This window comes from Elephantulus edwardii, unplaced genomic scaffold (genome assembly GCF_000299155.1).
Source record: "Elephantulus edwardii isolate Elephantulus edwardi_28Jun2011 unplaced genomic scaffold, EleEdw1.0 scaffold00074, whole genome shotgun sequence".
NCBI lineage: Eukaryota > Metazoa > Chordata > Mammalia > Macroscelidea > Macroscelididae > Elephantulus > Elephantulus edwardii.
In genome coordinates this window covers 5,735,989-5,758,812 of record NW_006399824.1, presented here as the reverse complement: position 1 = coordinate 5,758,812, position 22,824 = coordinate 5,735,989, and the positions used below count along the sequence as shown (strand labels likewise).

General features: G+C 41.9%; 1 protein-coding gene across 1 annotated transcript in view; it reads left to right on the top strand.

Moving 5' to 3' along the window:
• The window catches only part of MYPN (myopalladin), a 143,129-nt gene extending 123,859 nt beyond the window's left edge, over nucleotides 1-19,270 (top strand). Inside the window, exons 14-20 of the mRNA XM_006889014.1 lie at nucleotides 701-850; nucleotides 1,726-1,808; nucleotides 4,024-4,150; nucleotides 6,305-6,512; nucleotides 8,820-8,985; nucleotides 16,473-16,606; nucleotides 19,101-19,270. Of these exons, the coding sequence (XP_006889076.1) occupies nucleotides 701-850; nucleotides 1,726-1,808; nucleotides 4,024-4,150; nucleotides 6,305-6,512; nucleotides 8,820-8,985; nucleotides 16,473-16,606; nucleotides 19,101-19,270 (1,038 nt within the window). The remainder of the gene's footprint in view (nucleotides 1-700; nucleotides 851-1,725; nucleotides 1,809-4,023; nucleotides 4,151-6,304; nucleotides 6,513-8,819; nucleotides 8,986-16,472; nucleotides 16,607-19,100) is intronic.
• The last annotated feature ends 3,554 nt before the right edge of the window (nucleotides 19,271-22,824 follow it).

Sequence of the window (22,824 nt, the reverse complement as noted above, 5' to 3'; positions counted from 1 at the left end):
TCATAGCTGACCCTCCAGTGGGTTTTCAGAGGCCATAAATCGCATGAAGGAGGTTCCTGGGAAAACCACCAGTGGATTAGAACCACCAGCAAGATACCACCTTTGTGTTAGCAGCACCTAACAGGCCACCAGGCGCAAAGATAGTGCAACTTCACCTCACAATGCAGGGCATGTTTTCAGGAGATGCCAGTCCTTGGAAGAAGACATCATCCTGGGGAGTATGGAAGGTCAGAGAAAGGGAGGAAGCCCTTCAACGGGACAGGTGGACACAGTGACTATAACGATGGGCTCAAGCAAATCCAAGTTCATGAGGATGGTGCAGGAGGGGGCAAGGTTCAGATCTGTTACTCAGAGGGTTGCTATGAGTCATAGCTGACTCACTGGCATCTAAAAACATCCTTCCAAGCAAGCTGGGCTCTTCTAGATTCTGCAATTTGCCAGTTCAGGAAGCTTGAAGTTAAAATTTTTAAAAGTAGTCAAATCCTTTCGTCCAAATTTCATTGGACTTTTGCCTTAATTATTGTACAAGTCAAGAGCTATTAGAACATCTTCGTAAATAAAGTTTCTCATTTTTAAGTGCTTCATTAAGTCCTACTGATTGTAGAGAGGGCAATTTGCTCTTACTCCCCTCTCCTTCCTCCTATGTTGTCCCCGAAGATGTGAAAAACAGTCCGTTCTCTTTGTTTATCTTTCATTTCAGGTTTACTGGTTCAAAGATGGAAAGCAGATTTCTAAGAGGAATGAGCACTGTAAGATGAGGCGAGAAGGCGATGGGACGTGTTCCCTGCACATCGAGTCCACCAGCAGTGACGACGATGGCAACTACACCATCATGGCTGCCAACCCTCAGGTGGAGAGGCAGGGCTCTGCACCGCGCAGCGCCCCGAGGAGAGAGCGGGGATGTCCTTGAGAATGAAACCTTGCCAAGTGCGAGTCACTAGGGATTGCTGAGGAAAATGAACAAGAAGCATTGTGATTGTGTGTAACCAGGGCACAACATCACAATTCAGAGGCCCACTAGGCACTGATGAGTCACTCCAGCTTTTCCAAAGAACATTAGTAGTATCCATTCCCAAACCTTTTAAGCTAAGTCTTGTATTTAGCAATTCATTGGCCCCTGTGAAGATGTTTTCTACTAAGAAAGATTTGCTGGTTTTGTTCTTTAGAATCCAAGAAAATCATTCCATAAAGGCTTGTAACTCTCCCTCACACTCTTAATTTCTTTTTTTTTAAATCAATATTGGAAAGTCAGGATAAGACTTAAAATTCTCATGAGAGATAATAGGAATAGATATAGTCAACAACTATTCAAATAGGAAGTACAGAACCACAATCCCAGCCCTCAGGTACTCATTACATTGCAGTGTCAATTTTGAAGATCAGGTTTTGTAGATGGAAGTATACTTGGCCATTCTCTCAACACCTGTGAAAACAAATAATTTTAAATGTATAGTAACTATATATATTTTTTTTTTTAACATTTGTCCTCTGGGGTTTTTCCCCCCCTAAGCTTAAAAATGAAAGTTATTATAATATTCAAGGACTCAAGGAGTCACAGTTTATTATTTTTATTCCTTGGGGGGGTGGAAAAACACAAAAATAACCCTCAGACCGGTTAGCTTAAAGATTAATAATATTCTAGTTCAGAAAAAGTAAAGTAAATTGGGGGAAAGAAATGTGAGTTTCTTCTTATTTTAATCTCCTTGTGTGCTTTCTGTTTCTCAGGGGAGAATCAGCTGTTCTGGCCACCTGATGGTGCAGGGTTTGCCCATCCGTAGTCGACTCACCCCTGCTGGTCAGTCTCACAGGTAAGGACAATTAGAAACCCCCTTTTCTAAATAAACACTAAAGTAGTGAGTGTATTGGCAAGTTGATGCTCAAGATGTGATCCAGATGTGATAATAGAAGGATCAATGCCTTTGAGTCGTGGTTCTGGAGAAGAGTGTTGAACATATTGTGGACTGCCAGGAGAACAAACAGGTCAGTCCTAGAGAGGGTGAAACCAGACTGCTCCCTGGAGGCAAGGATTTTGAAGCTCCATCTCACATATTTTGGGCACATGACCAGTCCTTGCAAAGGGACATCATGCCTGGAAGGTTGAAGAGATAGCACAGGAGAGGAAGACCCAGGATTAAATGGATTGACTCAGTGACTGGAGAAATAGGATTAGATCTGCTAGAGACAATGAGATAGGGTAGCCTTCAGAGCTGTTGTACATAAGGTCATTATGAGTCACAGGTGACTTGATGACCCTTAACAATAATGTGAAAATAGAAGAGATTTATATTAATGCTTATAACTACATAGATGGGGAAAGTTTGCTTTTCTTGATACCCTATACTCTATACAGCAATTGGTCTTCTTCCTCACTGATTTTATTAACCACTAAAGAGAAAGAGCCTGACTTCCTGAGTCTTCTGGTGCCACAGAGTCAGTTGCTGACATTCCACACTTGCTGACATAGATAAATGAAATGTGACTTTCCAAGGAACAAAAATAGTGACCCATGTTTCAGATACAGTATTTTGCCACCATCGCAACTATACTTTCTTCTTCTCCTCTTTTTTTTTTTTAAAAATAAGAACATCTGTTACTGTTGGTCAGCCTTGATCCAGTTTAAACGTGTGGTCATCTCTAATGGCCTGCCATAATTTATTGTCAGTTTAAATTTTATAGCTCGGAGACATAGGATTGCAGCTGCCTTGTTCTGGGTAGCAAACAGGACTTCTCTTTTGGCTCCTATTTGATGTTCAGACTGAATACTTATTCATTTGTTTATTTTGAAGACTTTTGAACAACTGGTCAAACGAGAGGTGCTGAGCCATTTAACCAAGCATGACTTTAGAGAGAAAGGAGTGAGAGCCTGTTTATTTGATTGCAGATCTCACAAGATAATCCTAAAGTATATGATATACTTACCACATTGCTTTTTTAAATATCAGCTCCACCCTCTTAACTTATTTGTTTGTAGTCCAGCAACAACGTCACTCTAATTCTCTGCCAAAGCAAGGCTTTTTCTCCTCTTCCAAAGTCCAAGCCAGTTACCATCGAGTAGATTTTGATTTGCGCAGACTCCATGTGTGTCAGAGTGGAACCGTACTCTACAGGGTTTTCGGGAGTTCATTTGTGTGAAGTTGATCATCACGCTTCCCTTTCTTCTGAGATGCCTGTGGGTAAATTCAAACCACTAACCTTTTAATTAGCAGCCAGCTCATTAATGATTTGCACCCCCCAGGGACTCCCCATCAGAAACCTCAAACTCATTGCCATTGAGACAGAACCAACTCATAACTGACCTTCCAGCAGGTTTTCAGAGGCTGTAAATAACATAGAAAGAGATTGCCTATCTTTCTACCACAGTGTAGCTGGTGGATTCAAACTGTCAGCCATTGAATTGGCAGCACAAATGCCTACTGATCAGGTCACAAGGGCTCCCTTCAGGGCCTATTTTTGTTGTTGTTGTTGTTATGTGCCATCAACTTGACTATGACTCATAGCGACCTTATAAACAATTGTTTTGCCCTATCCTGAGCCAACCTCACCATCTCTTACACACCTGTCTCCATTGCCACAGTCACTGTGTCAATCCATCTCGTCCAGGGTCTCCATCTCTTATGCTGGCTCTTCCAAGCATGATGTCCTTCTCAAGGACTGGTCCCTCCTGGCAACATGCCCAAAGTACATTGAGAATTCCAAAATCTTTTCTTCCAAGGAGCATCCTATTTCATCCTCTCCAGAACAGACCTGTTGGTTCTCTTGGAAGTCCATGGAATGTTCAATACTCTTCTCTAGCACCACAGCTCAAAGACATCAATTCTTCATCTGTCATTCATTTTCCAACTCTCAGATCCATAGCTTACAATTGAGACACACTTTAGTCTCTAGACTGACATCATCACTCTTTAGCACTCTAGAGAGGTCCTTGACAGCAGACTTTCCCAAAACAGCTCATCTTTTTATCTAAATGCCTATTCTCATAAATTGGTTTCTGTGTTTAATATCTGAACGTGCTTGTTATTATAGGGGAAGATCCCGAGTGCAAGAACGAGACAAAGAACCCTTACAGGAACGCTTTTTCCGACCACACTTCCTGCAGGCTCCTGGTGACATGGTAGCTCACGAGGGCTGCCTCTGTCGGCTGGACTGTAAGGTAGACGCTAGTCAAAAATCCTTGCTTCAGATCTGTTTCTATGTTGCTTTTGTTATTTGTTTTCACATTTTTTTTTAATTTCTGTTGTGTGATGTTTTCTCTCTAAATAAGGGAGGGGTTTTCTTGTTTTGTTTTGTTTTTAATTATTTTATTATTCTTTTTAACAAATGGTCCCAGGGCTAGGGGACCAGGGGAAGGGGGAAGAGGGAAAGCAAGGCCCCAGCCACAACTCCTCCCCATCCACCCCTTTCCCCCTTATATATATTTAAAATCTATATACAAGCCCTGGGGGGTAGGGGTGGGGGTTTAAAAAATAAAAATATTTTCGATATTTTGTTTTCTTAACCTTATTGTTGTTAGGTACTATCAAGTATAGTGACCCTGTGAACAGCAGATCTCAACTCTGTACTGTCTTATGCCAGTCTCACAATCTCTGATGCTCTAAAGCTTTTTACTACAGTCAATACAGAATGACAGTATTTCATGACACTGTTAAGTCTTTTTATCTAACTGTTGTTGTTGTTGTTATGTGCCGTCAAGTCACTTGCGACTCATAGCGACCCTATGTACAACAGCCCTAAATCCTGCTCTGTCCTGTGCCAATTGTACTGTCTCTGACACACCCATCCGGATTACCCCAGTCACTGAATCAGTCCACCTCATAGAGGGCCTTCCCCTCCTGCGCTGTCCCTCCACCCTCCCAAGCATGATGTCCTTCTCCAAGGACCGGTCTCTCCTTACAACATGTCCAAAGTTTGTTAGATGGAGCCTCAGAATCCTTGCCTCCAAGGAGCCACCCGGTTTAACCCTTTCCAGGACAAATCTATTTGTTTTCCTAGCAGTCCATGGTACCCTCAATACTCTTCTCCAGCACCACAGCTCAAAGGCATCAACTTTCCTTCTATCCTTAGTCATTGTCAACTCTCTGATGCATAACAAGTAATAGCATATCTAACTGTAGGTGGCACAAATGGTTAAAGCACTTGATTTCTAGCTGAAAGGTTGGCAGTTCAAATTCACTCTCAATAAAGGCACTTTTGAAACTCCCATGGGACAGTTCTAGTCTGAAACATATGAGTGGCCATGAGTCCAAACTAACTCAGTGACAACAGAATAAAATCACAATGAAAATGATCGTGACATCATATATTAATTCCATTTTTTTTAAAGACAACCAAGGAAGTGACATCATGCAGGCAATTTCCATATGGTGCCTGGAAAGTCTTTACATTGTAAAACCAAGAGTGTGATGTTTGTATCTTTACATGAATTGCTGTCCTAGCAATTAGCTTTTGAAAAAAGTATATAAAGATGTCTCCAAAGCAGTTATGAGGACCAGATGTGCTTTCTCACACTAACTGACTTTTCGATACATACCATTTCTTTCATCAGAAGTCAGGCTCCAGCTGAGCAGTGTGAAAGTGTGAATACCTATGAATTTAAGTTGTTGTTTTGTTGTTATATGAGATTTAAATGACATTTTCTAAAATGGAAAAAAATTTACATTTTTCTGGTACACATGAATAAGCAGAATGCTCTGGAACATTTTGATGCAAATTAGTGAACACTGTGGTTAAGCATTCATCAAGAGTCCTCTTCTAGAGATGGTCTTTGCTCTTCAGCCAGTGGCTGCTTAAGTCATATGCAGGTTTGGTCATGTTATTTCCATCATAATAAACTCTAAAAGATACAGATGTCTGCATTCTAGCCTCAGAAATTCTGATGTAATATCTGTGGGGTTTAAAAAATTCCAATGGTTATAATATGCAGCCTAGTCTGAAAACACTGGCTTTAAGAAGTGTCCTTTCTCTTGGTAAAACAATTGCTTACTAGGAATGTGAGCAATAATCATCTTTGAAACTGAGGCTGCAAGCCTATCATCAGCTTTTAAATCAATCCCCCTTTTTTGTATTCTGGCTGGTAGGAGTTCAGCTGCAGACAGGTACCCCTACTCTGGTGGTAAAAAGCCAGGGAGCTGGCTTTCCTCAGCTGGAGGAATGATTCGTAAACCTGATCTCCCCGACCACCCTCTGCTGACCTCATGGAAAGGTTTCTCACCAGTTCATATTTTCTCTGTTCAGCGCCAGTCACGATATAAACCTGCCTGTCATTAGTCCATCGTGTGTCTCAGCCACCCTGCTGGTTGTTTATTAGGTTAGTGGCTTGCCACCCCCGGAGCTGACATGGCTGCTCAATGGCCAACCTGTGCTACCAGACGCCTCCCACAAGATGCTGGTCAGGGAGACCGGAGTCCACTCTCTGCTCATTGACCCGCTCACCCAACGGGACGCAGGGACCTACACATGCATTGCCACCAACAAAACTGGGCAGAATTCCTTCAGTCTGGAGCTCACTGTAGTAGGTAAGTGTGGCTGCTGGGACCCCAAACCTAACTGTGCAAAGTTGTTGCCTGCCTATGCAGAACCTCTGACAGAATAGCAAGCCCAGTCCCAGTTGTACTTCAGTGTAGCAAGGGCCAACAACTCTTAGGTTATTTTCAAAGCGATACTGATAAGCTAAAAACTTAATGTGGTTCTTTGTACATATTATGCATGCAATAAATGGAAACAATTCTAAGTCAATTGAATGATTGACTAATTGACTGTCATTAAATTTAGGATACTTGTTTGCCCTAGAGTTCATTCTTACTGGAAACCTCTGTTCTTATGTGTGGTCCAGTCCGTTTCAGAGGTTATAAATCTCATAGGCGGGGATAGGTCATCTTACTCCCATGAAGCAGCTGGTAGATTCAAACTGCCTGCATTTGGGTTGACAGCTCAGTTCTTTAACAGTGGGCCACAGTGTTGTGTCAGAAATGCAAGATTCTAAATACCCAGCCAATATTGGAGATCAATGAAGTTCTTTATTGTACATGATGAGAACATGTACAGCTAACGCTCAAACCATTCCAACCCCGAGGGGAAGCAAAAATCAGGTTTATATGCAGAGATTGGGGACAGGGGTCACACAAAGTTCATTGCTATTGGCAGTTGAGGTTTCTTCACATTCAGGAGCAATTGTTTCTTGACTTCTCATGGGTGTCCAGGCCCCAGGCCAGGTGCAGGATGTAGTCAGGGAGTGGTAACCAAGCTGGGTCAGCATGTACCAGGACACAAAATCTAAGCAAAACATACAATTCTAAAATTACTGAGGTAAGCATTTCTTAAACTGGCTGTCAGAACAAAATGGCTTCCCTAATGCTAACATATAAACTGCTACTACACCAGAGTTCCCTGGAACACAGTAAGCTCTTGTTTTTCCCCCTCAGATCCTACGTCTTCATGGTATCTTGGTCTGGAATATCCTTTTCTGCTTGCTAACCTCCTACATCCTCTTAAGGTCTAACTCAAAGGTTGACACCAAAGCACAGTGGGTCCAGCACTGCTGTGGTCCTCCTCAGTGTTTCTGTAACACCAGGGAAAGGCCTCTTTGTAATTGTTTCTTCTATGCCTTCCAGAGGAGGCCATGAGCTTCTGAGGACAAACTCTGGTTTGTTCTCTAAATTCCAGGGCCTAGAACAAGGAAGGTACTCAACAAATGTCAAAGCAATAACTAAGCAAGTGGACCTTGATCTTAGAAGATGATGTGAGCAAAACAGTTACAGCAAACCATAGTCACTTGGGAGGGGCCAGCTCAATAGGGTGAGAGTCTAGCCAGTTAGATTTGAGAACAGGAATGCTAATGCTGGACTTTCTCCCCTGAGAAAGTGTGCTCCTTTAAGAACCCAGGGTGGCAGTCCTCTCTGCCATCTCCACCAGATAGCATTTTCCCTTTCTCAGGCTTCATATCTTCTTACCGTAGAATAGGACACATTGATTTTACCTTTTTTTCAAACTATTTTATTAAATTATTGACTCTAGAATCCTGGGAGAAAAAGTTTCTTTGCTTTAAATGGTACTACACGTACATATTTTTTGTTGTTGAGTCTGAAGTAACTCGTAGCTGATTCTCCAGAGGGTTTTCAGAGGCTGTAAATTGCACAGGAGGAGAATGTCCACCTTTCTCCTGTGGAGCAGCTGGTGGCTTCTCATCTCCAGAGAAGCACCACCTTTGTGTTAGCAGCACAGCTTCCTGTGGACTGTGCCACCAGGGCTCCCTATAACTGGTACTAACCAAAGAAAAAAGCCTTCTTAACGTGCAGAATCTTGTCCTTTAAGAATAATAATAATAATAATAACAGACTGTTTCAACCTTTCTGTAGATACAGAATTTTTCAAAATAAAAATTTAAGAGTGATAGAAGTAACATATATATCTGCTCCAAAAATAAGAGACTCTGAAAAGAAAATGATCTATTTTAGTGATTTTAAAAATAGTTTCTCAGAATTTAATGTTGAACAATTTTTTTAAAAAGTTGTTTTAATTACACAACTGCCATTTGCATCCCGTGAATAACAGAACCCCACAAATTATGTTCTTCCTAGGATGGGCAGGGCTTTTTCAACCATTTAGAGAACTTTTATTGAGTCAACAATCTCCTCTCATGCAATTTACAGTCTCTGAAAACCCTCCAGAGAGTCAGCTAGTGTTCAGTTCCAACTGGATGACAAGCATTGAGTCCCCCCTAGATGTGAGAGCCAGTTTGGTGCAATTCCAGAATTGTGGTGCATTTGAGCAATGTACCTCAAGGTAATCACAATTCTAACAAGAAAAGCCCTTCTCTCATTCAGCTAAAGAGGTGAAGAAAGCGCCTGTGATCCTGGAGAAACTGCAGAACAGCGGCGTCCCAGAGGGCCACCCGGTGAGGCTGGAGTGCCGCGTGATTGGCATGCCTCCACCTGTGTTCTACTGGAAGAAGGACAACGAGACCATCCCATTCACCAGAGAGAGGATCAGGTACAGCGTCCCCGTGCACACGGCCTTCCAAGTGCAGAAACATACTTTGACCAGCCAAATAGTTCTTGCTTTTGACTCTGGCTTCCTAGCTTTGTGGACTTGAGCTTTATCCCTGTTATTGTGTATATTGTTGTTTGTTTTTGTTGTGTACCATTCAGTCAGAACCAACTCACAGCTGATTTCCCAGTGTGTTTTAAGAGAATACACATCACATGGACAAGATTTCCCAACTTCCTCCCGCAGAGCAGCTAGTGGATTCAAACCATGTTCCTTGGGAAGGGCAGTGTAACGCCTTACCACTAGGGCAACAGAGTTCCCTACTGTGTTTATTATTCTTTGTAATTGCTGAGTGTGGCAGCTGATTGTACAAACATTTGTCATTTCAAAAATACCCATTTGTATGTTTAAGAATTCAAAAGAGCCTGAATATTGCTTTTATCTTGTGAATATTGCTTTTATCATACTGGGGTCCTTGAATCAGTTCTGACTCATAGCAACCCTTTGTACAACAGAAAAGACAGTAAGTGAGCTCTAGTGGCCTAGTGGCAAGGTGCACTGCAATGTTGAAAATGCACAGTTCAAATCCACCAGATGCTCTGCTGGAGAAGGGAGGGGCAAGCTCCTCCTTTGCCAATCGGATCTGATTCTACAGTACATGTTTGAAAAAGAAAAAAGGGGAAAAAAGCCACTTTTTGGTCCTGAACCATCCAGACAGTGACTGCTGTGTTAGAGCCCATTGTGGCAGCCAATGTGTCAATGCATCTCATTGAGGATCTTCTTTTTCAAAGGACCAAGCACAATGTCCTTCTCCAAGGACTAGTCCCCTCCTGATAACATGATAAAGTACACATAATGAAGTCTCTTCATCATGACATCTAAGCAGCATTCTGGCCTTGCATCTTTTAGGACAAATGTGTTCGTTCTTCTGGTAGTTCGTGGCAGATCCAATACTCTTTGTCAACAACATAATACTCCAATTCTTCTATTATCCTACTCCCACATGCATATAAAGGTGATGGAAAACCCATGGCTTAAGTCAGGTGCCTCTTAATCATCAAAGCTTTTTTCCAGTAAAAAAAAACTTTTTAAAAGAAAACAAAGTAAGTAGGTTGGATTCTTTCTCCATCCATCATGACATGGTTTGTTTTCTAAGTAATGTTAAAAGTGAATGCCTTGCTTTATTTTACCCTAAACCCAAACCAAACACACTCTTAGTAATCCAAAAGAACATATGAGAACTGCACTAGAGAGTTTACAAAGTTGTAAATCTTTACAGAAGCTTCTGCCACATCTTTCTTCCACAGAGTGGCTGGCTGGGTGGCTGGGAGGTTCAAACCGCCCACCTATTGGCTAGCAGCTAAACTCTTTAAACACTGCGCCACTGTTGTTCCTTCCCTATTATATTTTTACTTTATTATTGTTGTTGTTGTTATGTGCCATCGACTTCTCTGAGAGTCATAGCAACCATATGTACAACAGACCTGAACCCTGCTCAAACCTGAGCCAACATTGTCTCTAGCACACCTACCCCCACTACCCTAGTCACTGAGTCAATCGCCTCATCGAGGGCCTTTCTCTCTTGCACTTTCCCTCCACCCTTCCAAGCATGACGTCCCTCTCCAAGGACCAATCCCTTCTTGCAACATGCCCAATGTATGTCAGATGAAGCTTCAGAATCCTTACCTCCAAGGAGCAGCCTCGTTTCATCCTCTCTAAGATGAACCTGTTTGTTCTTTTAGCAGTCCATGATATATTCAACACTTTTTTCCAGCACCACAACTCAAAGGCATCAATTCTTCTATCATCCTTAGTCATTGTTCAGCTCTCTGATGCAGAGCAAGTCATTGCAAAGACCATATCACCAGAACAAAGCAAGGAAACACTGCATAGTTCAAAATTGGGAAGGGCATACACCAGGGATGGGTCCTGTCTCCACACCTTTTCAACCTGTATGCAGAACAGATTATCTAGGAGGCTGGGCTCTATGAGGAGAAATGTGGCATCAGTATTGGTGGAAAATCTATCAACAATCTGCGTTATGCTGATGACACAACCCTGCTTGCTGAAACTGAGAAGGACCTGAAGCGCTTGCTGCAGAGGGTCAAGGACTGCAGCCTCCAATATGTATTGAGGCTTAATGTCAAGAAGACAAAGATTCTCACCACTGGACCAACTGGCAGCATCAGGATGAATGGTAAAGAGATTGAGATTGTTCACAGCTTTAGTTTGCTTGGCTCCACGGTCAACATTCTTGGCACGAGTAGCCAGGAAATTAAAAGACGTATTGTCATGGGAAAGTCCGCTGCTGGGGACCTCTCCAAAGTACTGAAGAGCAATGGTGTCTCTCTGGAGACTAAGGTGAGTCTGATACAGGCCATGGTCTTTGCAATTACCTGTTATGCATCAGAGAGTTGGACAATGCCTAAGGAGGATAGAAGGAGAATTGATGCCTTTGAGCTGTGGTACTGGAGAAGAGTATTTAGGGTACCATGGACTGCTAGGAAAACAGATTCTTCCTGGAAAGAGTTAAACCGGGTGGCTCCTTGGAGGCAAGGATTCTGAGGCTCCGTCTAACATACTTTGGACATGTTGTGAGGAGAGACTGGTCCTTGGAGAAGGACATCATGCTTGGGAGGGTGGAGGGACGGCGCAGGAGGGGAAGGCCCTCTATGAGGTGGATTGATTCAGTGACTGGGATAATTGGGATGGGAGTGTCAGACAGAGACAGTGCGATTGGCACAGGACAGAGCAGAGTTTAGGGCTGTTGTACATAGGGTCGCTATAAGTCTCAAGTGACTCAACTGGCACACAGCAACAACAACTTTTCCATTTTGTTTTTGTACCACAAGGGGGCAGACAAGCAAGCAAAAACAATTTATGCAACAAAAATGCCTGCGGATGTTTATTTCTCCCAGTAACTGGATTTTGTCACAGAGGATGCTGAAGTAGATTCTTTATACAAAATATAATAATTCTATATGAACTCAATTTGGAAGCAGTAGTGGTATCCACTTCCTAAGCAACATGCCTCTAGAAACTCTATGAAGTTTGAGAAATGACGATAGTTCTACAAAGGCTTCAGGTCTTTTGTTCATAGAGTCACTATGAGTCATGCTTGACTGGACAGAAATCAATAACAACAACGACATATGAACTCAATAGTTTTCTCTAGTAAAACTAAAGCAAGAACAGAGAGCACCTTTGGCGAAACATTTGAGCCTAATTAATAGGACGTGTTAAAATTAGATTGAAATATTACATTAGGTAAAATGAAGATCTAAAGATGTAAATGTAAAGTTTGGGGGCAAACCCTCAATGCCTGGGACGTGTTTCCCCAGTCAGGGATGATTTCTGGAGGCTGGGGTGATGGCTTGAACTCTGGATGCAGGATGCGAGTCCAGCTTCTTCACCTGTGACCTGGGAGATGCAAGGTGACTGGAAGCCTGTAATGAGAGAAGAGTAAGACTCAGAGGCCAAAAAGTCTCTTCCAGGTGGTAACAACGAGCTCTTGCCATTGGTGAAAATTATACTTGTCGTTTTATTGTACATACATGGAACTATTTTTTTTACTTAATTTTTGTTGTGATTTTAATGAAAATTTACAATAAGGTTGGACTTTTATTCATTCATTAATGCTGATTTCTGGAAAGCCACACGCCTGGGCACACCTGAAAGGCTCTCAGACAGCATATAAACTCACTGTATTGTATTTGTGGTTTTAGTGCCCCCTCCTTTTTCTCACCTATACATCTCTTCTCCTGGCATTTCTTCATTGAGATATCTTTTTTAAAAAAATAAAATTTTATTTTATACTGGTTTACTTACAAAGTTCAAATATATTGTTTTTCACACTGGATCTTTCCCATTTTCTTCACCACCACTCTCCCATCAAATTATGAGACCCTATGATTAACTACCCCACCCCACCCACCCATCCTCACCCTTCTGCTCCCAACCTCCCTCCCTCGGATCCTCATACACGTTCTACAGTAATGGTCTTATACAGTATTTGTCCTTATGGGATTGAGTTAGTTCACTTAGCATAATGTTCTCCAGTCCCTTCCAAGTTAAGTAGTAATTTACAAAATCATTGCTCCTGTGTGCTGCATAGTATTCCATCATGTGAATGTACCATAATTTCTTCAATCCATCCTATTGTGGTTGGACATCTGGTCTGTTTCCATGTTTTTACGATGATGAATAACACTGCTATGAGCATGAGTATACAAGTCTCATTTGTGCCTCAGTTCTCATTTTCTCATTTCAAGCAGTGGAATAGCTGGGTCAAATGGAATTTCCATATTCAGTTTTTTTGAGAAAATACCAAACTGCCTTCCAGAGTAGTTATACCATTTTACAATCCCAACAACAATGTATAGGAGTTCCTATCTCACCATATCCTCTCCAGCATTTATTGCTTGCTGTCCCGTTAAACTTTGCCACTGCTACTGGGGCTAGATGGTTTCTCATTGTGGTTTTGATTTGTCAGTGATTTTGAGCACTTTTTCTCACCTATAAACCTCTTCTCCTGGCATTTCTACATTTAGATAGCTTTTAAAAAAATAAAAAATATAATTTTATTTTCATTGATATTTTGATGAGCACTTACAGAGAAGTTAGATTTTAATCAAAACAGCTATGAGGTATCATCTCATCCCAGTAAGAATAGCAAAATTTAACAAAGCAGCAAGCAATAAATGTTGGCGAGGTTGTGGAGAGACTGCAAGCCTTATTCACTATTGGTGGGAGTGTAAAATGGTGCAACCACTATGGAGGTGGTATGGCGCTTTCTCAAAAAGTTGCAAATAGAAATTCCATTTGACCCAGCAATTCCACTACTGGGAATATACCCTAAAGAAACCAGAACTTCCACCCAAGCATATATATGCACACCCATGTTTATTGCTGCCTTGTTCACAACAGCAAAGATTTGGAAACAGTCCACGTGCCCATCAACAAACGAATGGATAGAGAAACTGTGGTATATTCACACAATGTAATATTATGCAGCACTGAAAAACAAAGAACTCATGAAATATTATACAAAATGGGTGACCATGGAGGACATTATGCTGAGTGAAATATCTCAGTCACAAAAAGACAAATACTGTATAATCCCACTGTTACAGAACAGAACTGATATGGTGGTTGGGGGGAAACTACTGAAAGAGGGGATAAATAATGTACATAGCATTGAAACAGATGAGGGAGAGAACTGTATAAAAGGAACATATGATTAGGTATTATTGGCATGACAAGAGTCCAGAATAAGAGCTGCATAGTAAAGTGGTTGGGGAGAGGGGGGGAGTATAACAATGAAAGAACTTTTTTCCCCAAAGAAAAAAGCTAACTGGGGGGTGGGTGAGTGGGGGGACAGGGAGGGAAAAGTGTAACAATGAATGAATGGAAATTTTTTAAAAAGTTAATTTTCATTCATTGATTGTTGTACTTTACCCTCTCTTTTCCCTTCCTTCCTCCTCCCTGAGTTGACTTTTTAAAAAATATTCGTTCATTGTTGCACAATTACTTACCTCACCCTCCAGTCCTCTTTGCAATAATGGTCATTGCTTTGGAACAGATGAAAGAAAGAACTGTTTAAAAGGAATATATGAGTAGGCATTATACGTACAACAACAGCCCAGAATAAGAGGTATATAATTGAGCTGTCTTCCTGTCTCCACCCACTACTATGCTCCCTGATATTTATTATCCCTCAAGGCTCACCTCAAACTTCACCCCCACAAGGAGGCACAGGCCACCACTTCCGTCCTGTCTCTGCCCTGGGCTGAGCTGGTACTCTCCAGAAGACACACTATCATTGCACTTCATCTAAATTTTTAGTGTTGTTGGTTTAGCTGTTTCTCTTACATGGCAAGCTACTTGAGCACGGGAACTATGTCTTCTTTTTCTCTCTGTTTCCTAACTTCCAGCACCCAGCACAATGCCTTCTAACTGATGGGCATTTTTATGATGAATGAATTATGAACAAATGCATGAAATGTCATTATTAGCATCTCACATCATTATACTGTGGCAGTACCATCCTTATGTGTTTCTCCACTCTCAGGCTCCATTCTTATTAAATCAACTTCTTACCAAGATCAGGTTGATCTTTTTAAAACGGGAGTAAAAAATAATTTTATTTTTTTTTAAAAAGGGAGTAGATCCTATTACCTCAGTTTCCCACATCCCTCCCATCCTTTTACCATGGAGTGGGTTCATGTGGTCCTTCATAACGCCTCCCAGCTTTCCTTCCCATCCACCTCCTGCGAGCCTCTCACAGGCCGTCACTCCCAGCCACGGTGAATAGACTGCAGTCTCTCCTGCATCACTGTTCCCTGGCCAGGCTCTTCTCTCCACCTGAGTTCCACCCTTCTTGGTGAGTTCTTTCTCTGGCAATATTCCCATGAGTGAACTTGGTGGATTATATTTCAAGTGTCGAGAGGCCCACATTTAATAACATCCCAGCTACTAGGTCTTCTGCACATCTCTGTGTTTACTGTGAGCTTAGCTCCCCATGCTTCTGAATATCCAGTGTCTTAATGCAACCTCTTGCTGCCTGAGGCCGCTCCAAATAACTTCACTGTTTCCAGATCACCTTCCCTGAGATTCTGGTCAGGCCTCTGTCACATTTTATTTGTTAACCTTTATTTCTCTCCCACTAAGCTCAGAATTCTTCAGGTTTTGTTTTTGTTATGGACTGTCATCAAGTCAGTTCTGACTCGTGACAGCCCTGTGTGTACAGAGTAAATCGAATGTGTGGGATTTTCAAGATTGCGACCTTTTGGAAGCAGATCACCTGTCCTTTAAATTTATTAAAACCATAAATACAATACAGTGAGTTTACACGTTGTCTTAGGTCCAAGGTGCCTCTGGGTGAGTTCAAACCACCAATCTGAAAGATAATAGTCAAACACTTAACTGTTTGTGCCACCCTGCAACATCGGCTTCTCTAGAGGTGGGATAATTGTTATATTTGCCTTTGTACTTTATCACCAGCAAGCAGCACCAGGGTTGTGTACAGCATAATGGTTGTTGAATAATTATTTGCTAAAGAAATGCTTCAAAGGATTAGGACATTATGGAAGTTACAATAGCCAATGTGCTAAGAGTGGTGAGATTATGATGGGTTTACTACTTTATTTTGTTAACTGTGAACATGTGATAGTTTTCAATGGGAGAGAAATATTCGTTCGTCCTCTGAGATAAAAGAAGGTTTAGCTGTTACCTCTGCCTTGAAAGTGAATTGAGGCAACCTCGGAAGGGTGCTGGGACCTATGGTAAGGTGACCAGGCCACCAAGAGGAACAGTGTGGACTAAGGTCCTCGATCCTGGCTGATAAATTGCCTTTGATATTTCCTGTGGGCTGGGTGCCACTTTTCCCCTCTTAGGGACAGAGAAAGAAAAGGAAAGTCAGGAGGTCCCCAAGTCCCACCCCTGAGCAGGACTTCTCTGCCCCTAAGCACTGTCTTCTCTCTTTTCTCCAGCATGCACCAGGACACAACAGGGTATGTCTGCCTCCTCATCCAGCCAGCCAAGAAATCAGATGCTGGGTGGTACACACTGTCAGCCAAGAACGAAGCCGGCATTGTGTCATGCACTGCTAGGCTGGATATATATGGTAGGTGTCATCTCATGAGCTGAATATCCACGTGTGAGCCTGGGTATAGTGAATTGATTAGATCCTATTTTGGAAAGTAAGAGATAGATTTTTAAAGTCGTGTCAGGCTAACGCGTCAGGTCTTTTGCATGGTGTTACATTTCACCATGTTGTAAGAACAGTGCTTACATGTGCTCGGACCCTGGAGGGAGGATTCAGGAACTTCACCTCCCCTCTTGCTGGATACAGACATCCACTTGAGCCTTTAAGTCCCCAGAGCTGCGCCCCTTGGATGAATTTCATGAACCTGTTCAAGTTTTCATTTGCTCAACAAGATTTATTCCCCAATCCTCAATCAGACTTCTCTAAAAATAGAAATCTGTCCAAGTAATACTCTGAAATGGCATTAAGATAATGACTTGCAATCTACAAGAAACTCTTGGGTTTCTCAAATCAGTAAGAAGATTGTAATTGTTACCCACTTTTAAATGCTGAAGAAATAAGGCTCAGGGACCAGCTGGGACACAAGCCCAGCTCTGCATTTCTCTGCATGTTTCTAACTAACTTTTGAAATTCTTTTACACAGTTAATCTTTGTTAGTGTAGTTGTGTGCTCTACTATACGTCACTATAACTTTTGACATAAATTAGTATTTTTGGAGATATATTCTTAACCCCAAAAAGCAATTTTGTTTCCTCTCCTGCCTTTTTTATCTCTTTTTCTAAAATAACTCACCAGATCAGCGTGTTTGTCATTCCTTACTGATTACATGGTTAATCAGAATAACAAGTGATAACCATTCTCTCTAGAGCCTGTCTGAGGTCCCCGCTATCTGTGGAGAAGGTACCTCCCCTGTCATGTAGTGCCAAACAGGAAAAGCCTCAGCTCCTCATTTTTCCCTAGCTCCAATTTTGTTTAGGAAATGTATAGCTTTTTTATTGTTTTTTCCTACCTCTGGACTTAGCAAGCTCTGCTGTGAAAGAAGCTAACACTAATGTGCTTTCCCCAGAATGTGGTAGAGAAGGAGACCAGTGATAGGTTTCTTCACCTCAGTCAAGTTCCTTTCCATCCCACACTCAACCATCAGAAGCAAGTAGGTCTCCTTCTAAAAATCCTTAGTACCAATAACCCTGAAACTGACGGCTATTAACCCAGCCCTGCCCTCCAGTAGCTGAGTCCCCAGATCAATTAGACATCTCTTGGAATTCCAGTACTAGGAATTACAGTCCAGGAAAGATGGGAAGAGGGAAAGGCAAAGAAATGGGAGGATCAAGAGTGGTGTGAGGCCTTGACTTTATTCAGGGCAGGCCCTACAAGCCACATGCCTGCTCCTTAGTGGACTCACTGGACATTGGGCCTTCATTTTCTAGCTTCAGAAGATTGAGGTTACCCAATCATGTAGACTCTGACAAATTCCCAACTTTCAGAGCACCAACTTCTAAAGTAGAATCTAACATGAACGTCCACAGTAGGGACCATAGCTTTCTAGGACTCAGGACACTGGTGTTCTTGGTCTTGTGCACCCACTTTTCTGTATTAAGTTGTCCAGGAGGACCAATCAGCAGATGGCTTGGAAGCGCAAATCAGAGACCAGTGCAGGAGACGTCTTTCACGCAGGCCACGTTCCAACTTGATCGTAGACACCATCAAGTCTACAATCACATGTGCTAAAAATAGGGCCTCCTTTGCACAATGCTTGGTGAGCACAGAAGCTCTAATAGGTTCTATTTCATTCCTGAACTGTAAAAGTTCATTGTACTTTTCAAAGCAAAACTTGACTGTACTTTTCAGTCTCCAGCCTGTAACTCATCAGAACCTGGTGAGAGTAGTGGTAGGGGTAGGGTTGATATGAACTGATTGGCAGAAAGTTAAGCCCACCTTTTGATTTCCACTTGGGGAGAACCCTTGTTCCCACCTTCTGAGATTCTTCAACCTCTCTTAAGATCCTGAGAGATCTTACTCTCGAGAATTTGCAATCCTGTACTAGATGGCAAGAGAGAATAATCTTGAGGAAACAGCCTTGCCACCATTTTTCCTTCTTACATGCCTGGTTCTTCTAAAATTAGAAGCACAGGCCTTGGAATTATAGGGAACTTAAGAGATCACTAGTCTGATGTCTCTATTCCTGGAAGAGATTTCATTGCTCTCTTTTCACAAATGAGGCACTTTAGATTCAGAGCGATTTAAATGTTGTAGCAAGGTCCCACAGAAAGTGGCAGAGCGAACACAGGATGCACCTCAACTGTGTGCTCCCTACCTAGCTGCATGGAGTTGGTTTCAACTCAGGGTAACCCTTGTGTTTCAGAATACAATTGTGCACCACGGGCTATTCAGATGCTGGCCTTTCAGGAGTAGACCTCAAAGCCGTTCTTCTGAGACATCTCTGGGTGGATTCAAACCTTCAGCATTTCCCTTAGCAGCTGAACACACTGGCCATTTGCACCAGCCAGGAACTCCAGGGTACCTGCCAGACTGCATTTATTTAATCATAACATGCTCCTTGGTCCATTTCCAGCTCAGTGGCACCAGCAGATCCCACCACCCATGTCTATCCGGCCCAGCGGCAGTCGCTACGGATCTCTCACCAGCAAAGGACTTGACATCTTTTCTGCCTTCTCCTCCATGGAAAGCACAATGGTGTATTCCTGCTCTTCTCGGAGTGTCGTGGAGAGTGATGAACTTTAAGAGTCCCTGGGTACCTGCTATATAAGGGGGCGGACTGTGGAGGGGGATGGAGAACAAGTCATGTCACCGATGGTTTCCAGAGAACTGGATTTGCATAAGTTACCATGCTGCTGGACGTGTGGCAAGGAGAGTTTGAATAAGTCAACTGGGGACTCACACAGTCTAATCTGAGGAAGAGATGTAGGGCTGTGCCTTATAATGATTCTAACAAAATATGAGAAGGCAAAACAGATGAGCCAAAGATGTCAACAGTTGTCACCCACTGCTCTGGGAAACAGCTGGCATACTCCCCTGTCCCCTGTTGTGTTAGGGATGCTACGCCCATCTAGAAGTAATTAGGGGCTATAGGCCCGGGATGGCATGAGTTAGGGAGTAGTGGCCTCAAAATATCACCAACTCACTAACAATGCAAAGGGCAAGAGTTAGGGGGTCACCCTGAGCCTTCATTGATCACATCAATAGTAATAATCTTGGTGCATTCACTCGGTCACCTTCCAATTAGTTTGAGGACGTCATATCATACAACCCGTATATGTGGGGAAGTGCTTTTGATTTGTGTGTCCTCAGTGTACTGGGTCATATTAGAAGAAGCCAAAATGTGCTCATAATACAAACAATTCACATAAACACTTGATATAACACAATGCACTTGTTCTGTAGCCAACGGGGCCCCAGCAGCCTGTCCAACCCGTTACCTTTTGGATGCCAGGGGTCTGATTTTTCTTCTTGCTGACCCTGTATGTCCTTAGACTCTAGAATAAGATGGTTGTTAATAAATTAATCAGAAAGGAATCTTCTGCGCGGTGACTTTCTAATGATGAGCTTCAATTGCCACTTGTGAAATATGCAAGAGTCATTATCTGCCCATAAAGTGGTGTTCTCTCCTCTACCTCAGGGGAGCTCCCGTGGTTTAGAGATTAGAAGTTGTGCTGCAAACTCAAAAGCACATTATTCTAATCTACCTGTTGTTCCATGGGGGAAATGGTCTTCTTTCATGTGATTTACAGCATCCGAAAACCCCCTGGGAGCCCAGCCATGAGTCAGCTCCAACTTGATGGGACATAACAAGAACCTCCCACCTCACCCGAGGTCTAGAAGTATGCGAAGCTGAGAGGAAGGAAGAGATGCAAACAAGAGGGTGACATGAGACAGCACTGGCTTCAGCGCCTCACTGAGCAGAGGTTTTGAAAGGAGAGCTCCTTTAATAGTAGCTGAGATACTTTAAGATCATTAATCAAATATTGTTTTGCATTTTCCAAGTAGAGAATATTTTGCTATCTGGGAAAGTGGGAGGGTAGGGAGACCCACATCTTAATCCTTTTTTTTTTTAATGAAATTTTTATTTTATACTGGTTTACTTACAAAGTTCTTATTCTTCTCAGCTCTTCCTCATTCATTGCCCAACTTTCACATGTATATGAAGTGATTGAAAATACCATGGTGTGAGTTGGTACACCTTAGGCTGGTAATCACTAAGATTAAAGTTTAGTCTCTGTACATCTGTTTGTTCTTATCTTTTTATATGAGCTAGACCTTCATAGATAAAATCCAGGACAAAATATTTTTCCTTTTGTGATTGACTTATTTCACTCAGCATAATGTCTTTAAGCATCATCCATATCATAACATTTTTCAAAACTTCATTTCTCTTCCTAGCAGAATGATATTCCCTAAATATGTCTACATCTTAATTCTAATCCACCAGTTCAAAATCTGTTGCTCAGTTTAAGGGATTTTTAAATTCAAATTATCCACACCACCTAAAAGAGTGCCTAGCACAAAGTAGACATTCAAAAGATATATGCTGAATGGCTGACTCATGTGTAAGGGTCATCTACATGACAGTCCTAAAATGACCCTGGCAATGGTCATTGTAGTGTGTTGCTTGAGGTTTACTAGTGAAATGAATTGAGAGTGTCTGTTACCAGATCCATGTGCCCACATCTCTAAAGTTTTCTCAAAGCCAGTACACTGAGTTGGCATCTTATTGAACTGAAAAAATGCAATTGCTCAGAAAGACTTAGAAGCTCTTTTTTTTTCTGGGGTTGTTTTGAGTTTTGTATTTTGTATTTATTTCAAGACAAAGATTTCCAAGTGACCAAGTCAATTCACTCAAAAACCACTTCTGTGTCTAGTCTGTGTAAGATGCTGTGCTGGATATTTTTGGAGATACAAAAATATTATTATGATTTAATCCTTCACCTCAGGAAGCATACCATCTAGCAGAGGAGATAAAATATAAGACATGTGGAATGACACTTCTTTGGAGGAAGGCCTATTCTCTAACAAATAGATGTTTCTAGTAATAGTCCTCCTCCATTGTTTTCTAACTCTAAAACCATCGTAAGTACATTCAATCTTTATTTATTGAGTTGATGTTGCTCTTAGGTGCCATTAACTTGCTTACAACTCATAGCAACCCTATGAACAACAGATCTGAACTCTATCCAATGCTATGCCATCCTCACCATCTCTAACACTCTTGAGCCCATTGCTGCGGTCACCACGTCAATCCACCTGGTTCAGGGTCTTCCTCTCTTTCACTGACCCTTCACCTTTCCAAGCATGCTGCCCCTTTCCAAGGAATATCCCCTCCTAGCAACATGCCCAAGGAATGTGAGACAAAGCTTCACCATCCTTGCCTCTGAGGAGCATTCTGGCTGCGCTTTTTCCAAGACTTATCTTTAGTTATTAGTGACACAACATGGCGTTGTTTCAACCCGTTCAGTAGAATTATTAAATTGTTCCTTTTTTATATATGTATAAATAATAGCAAAATATAAGCCACTTAAATGGGAAATAATGTGTTCTACACAGAATACATTTTATCAAAAACTGCTTCTTTATTTCTAGTAAGAAAACTCATATAACCAAATAGCATTTTATTACTCCAAGATTTCTTCTCCATGTTGTATACTCGACCTATACACCACATCTTTGTATGTAAATACTAGTGAATTTTGCATGACTCTATTTCTCACCTCTGTACCTCCTTGTTGTTACGTACCATAGTCGAAACCTACCCATAACTGACCCTCCAGTGGGTTTTCAGAGGCAGTTAACTGCACGGGAGGAGATTGCCCATCCTTCTCTAGCGGAGAAGCAGGTGGATTTGAACTGCTAGCTTTCAGGATTGCAGCGCAGCTTCTTGCCACTAAGTCATCAGTCTCAGCTTTCTGAAATTTATTATTCTTTTAATATTCAAGAGAACTAAACTATATCTTACATTTGGCCACTAAGTGTCGCTGTTGAGCCTCTAATACTATGTAAACCCCAAACTGAAATTTCATGTTACTGGATTCCAGATTAAGGGAAGGCATCTTCTCAACAATTCTATTGCTAACCCTTTGTTACAGAAAGCTGTCGTGAGTATTGTGAGATATCTGGAAGCGTTCCCAGTCTCTACTCACTAAATACGGGTGGCACCTCCTCCTCAAATTATGGCAACAAAAGAGATCCTTAATCATTTGTTTCCTTGGGAGGCAGAATCCCACGCTGTTGAAAAATACTGTGTACAAGGAATCACCAGTTACTCTGCAGGAGAAATATGTAGC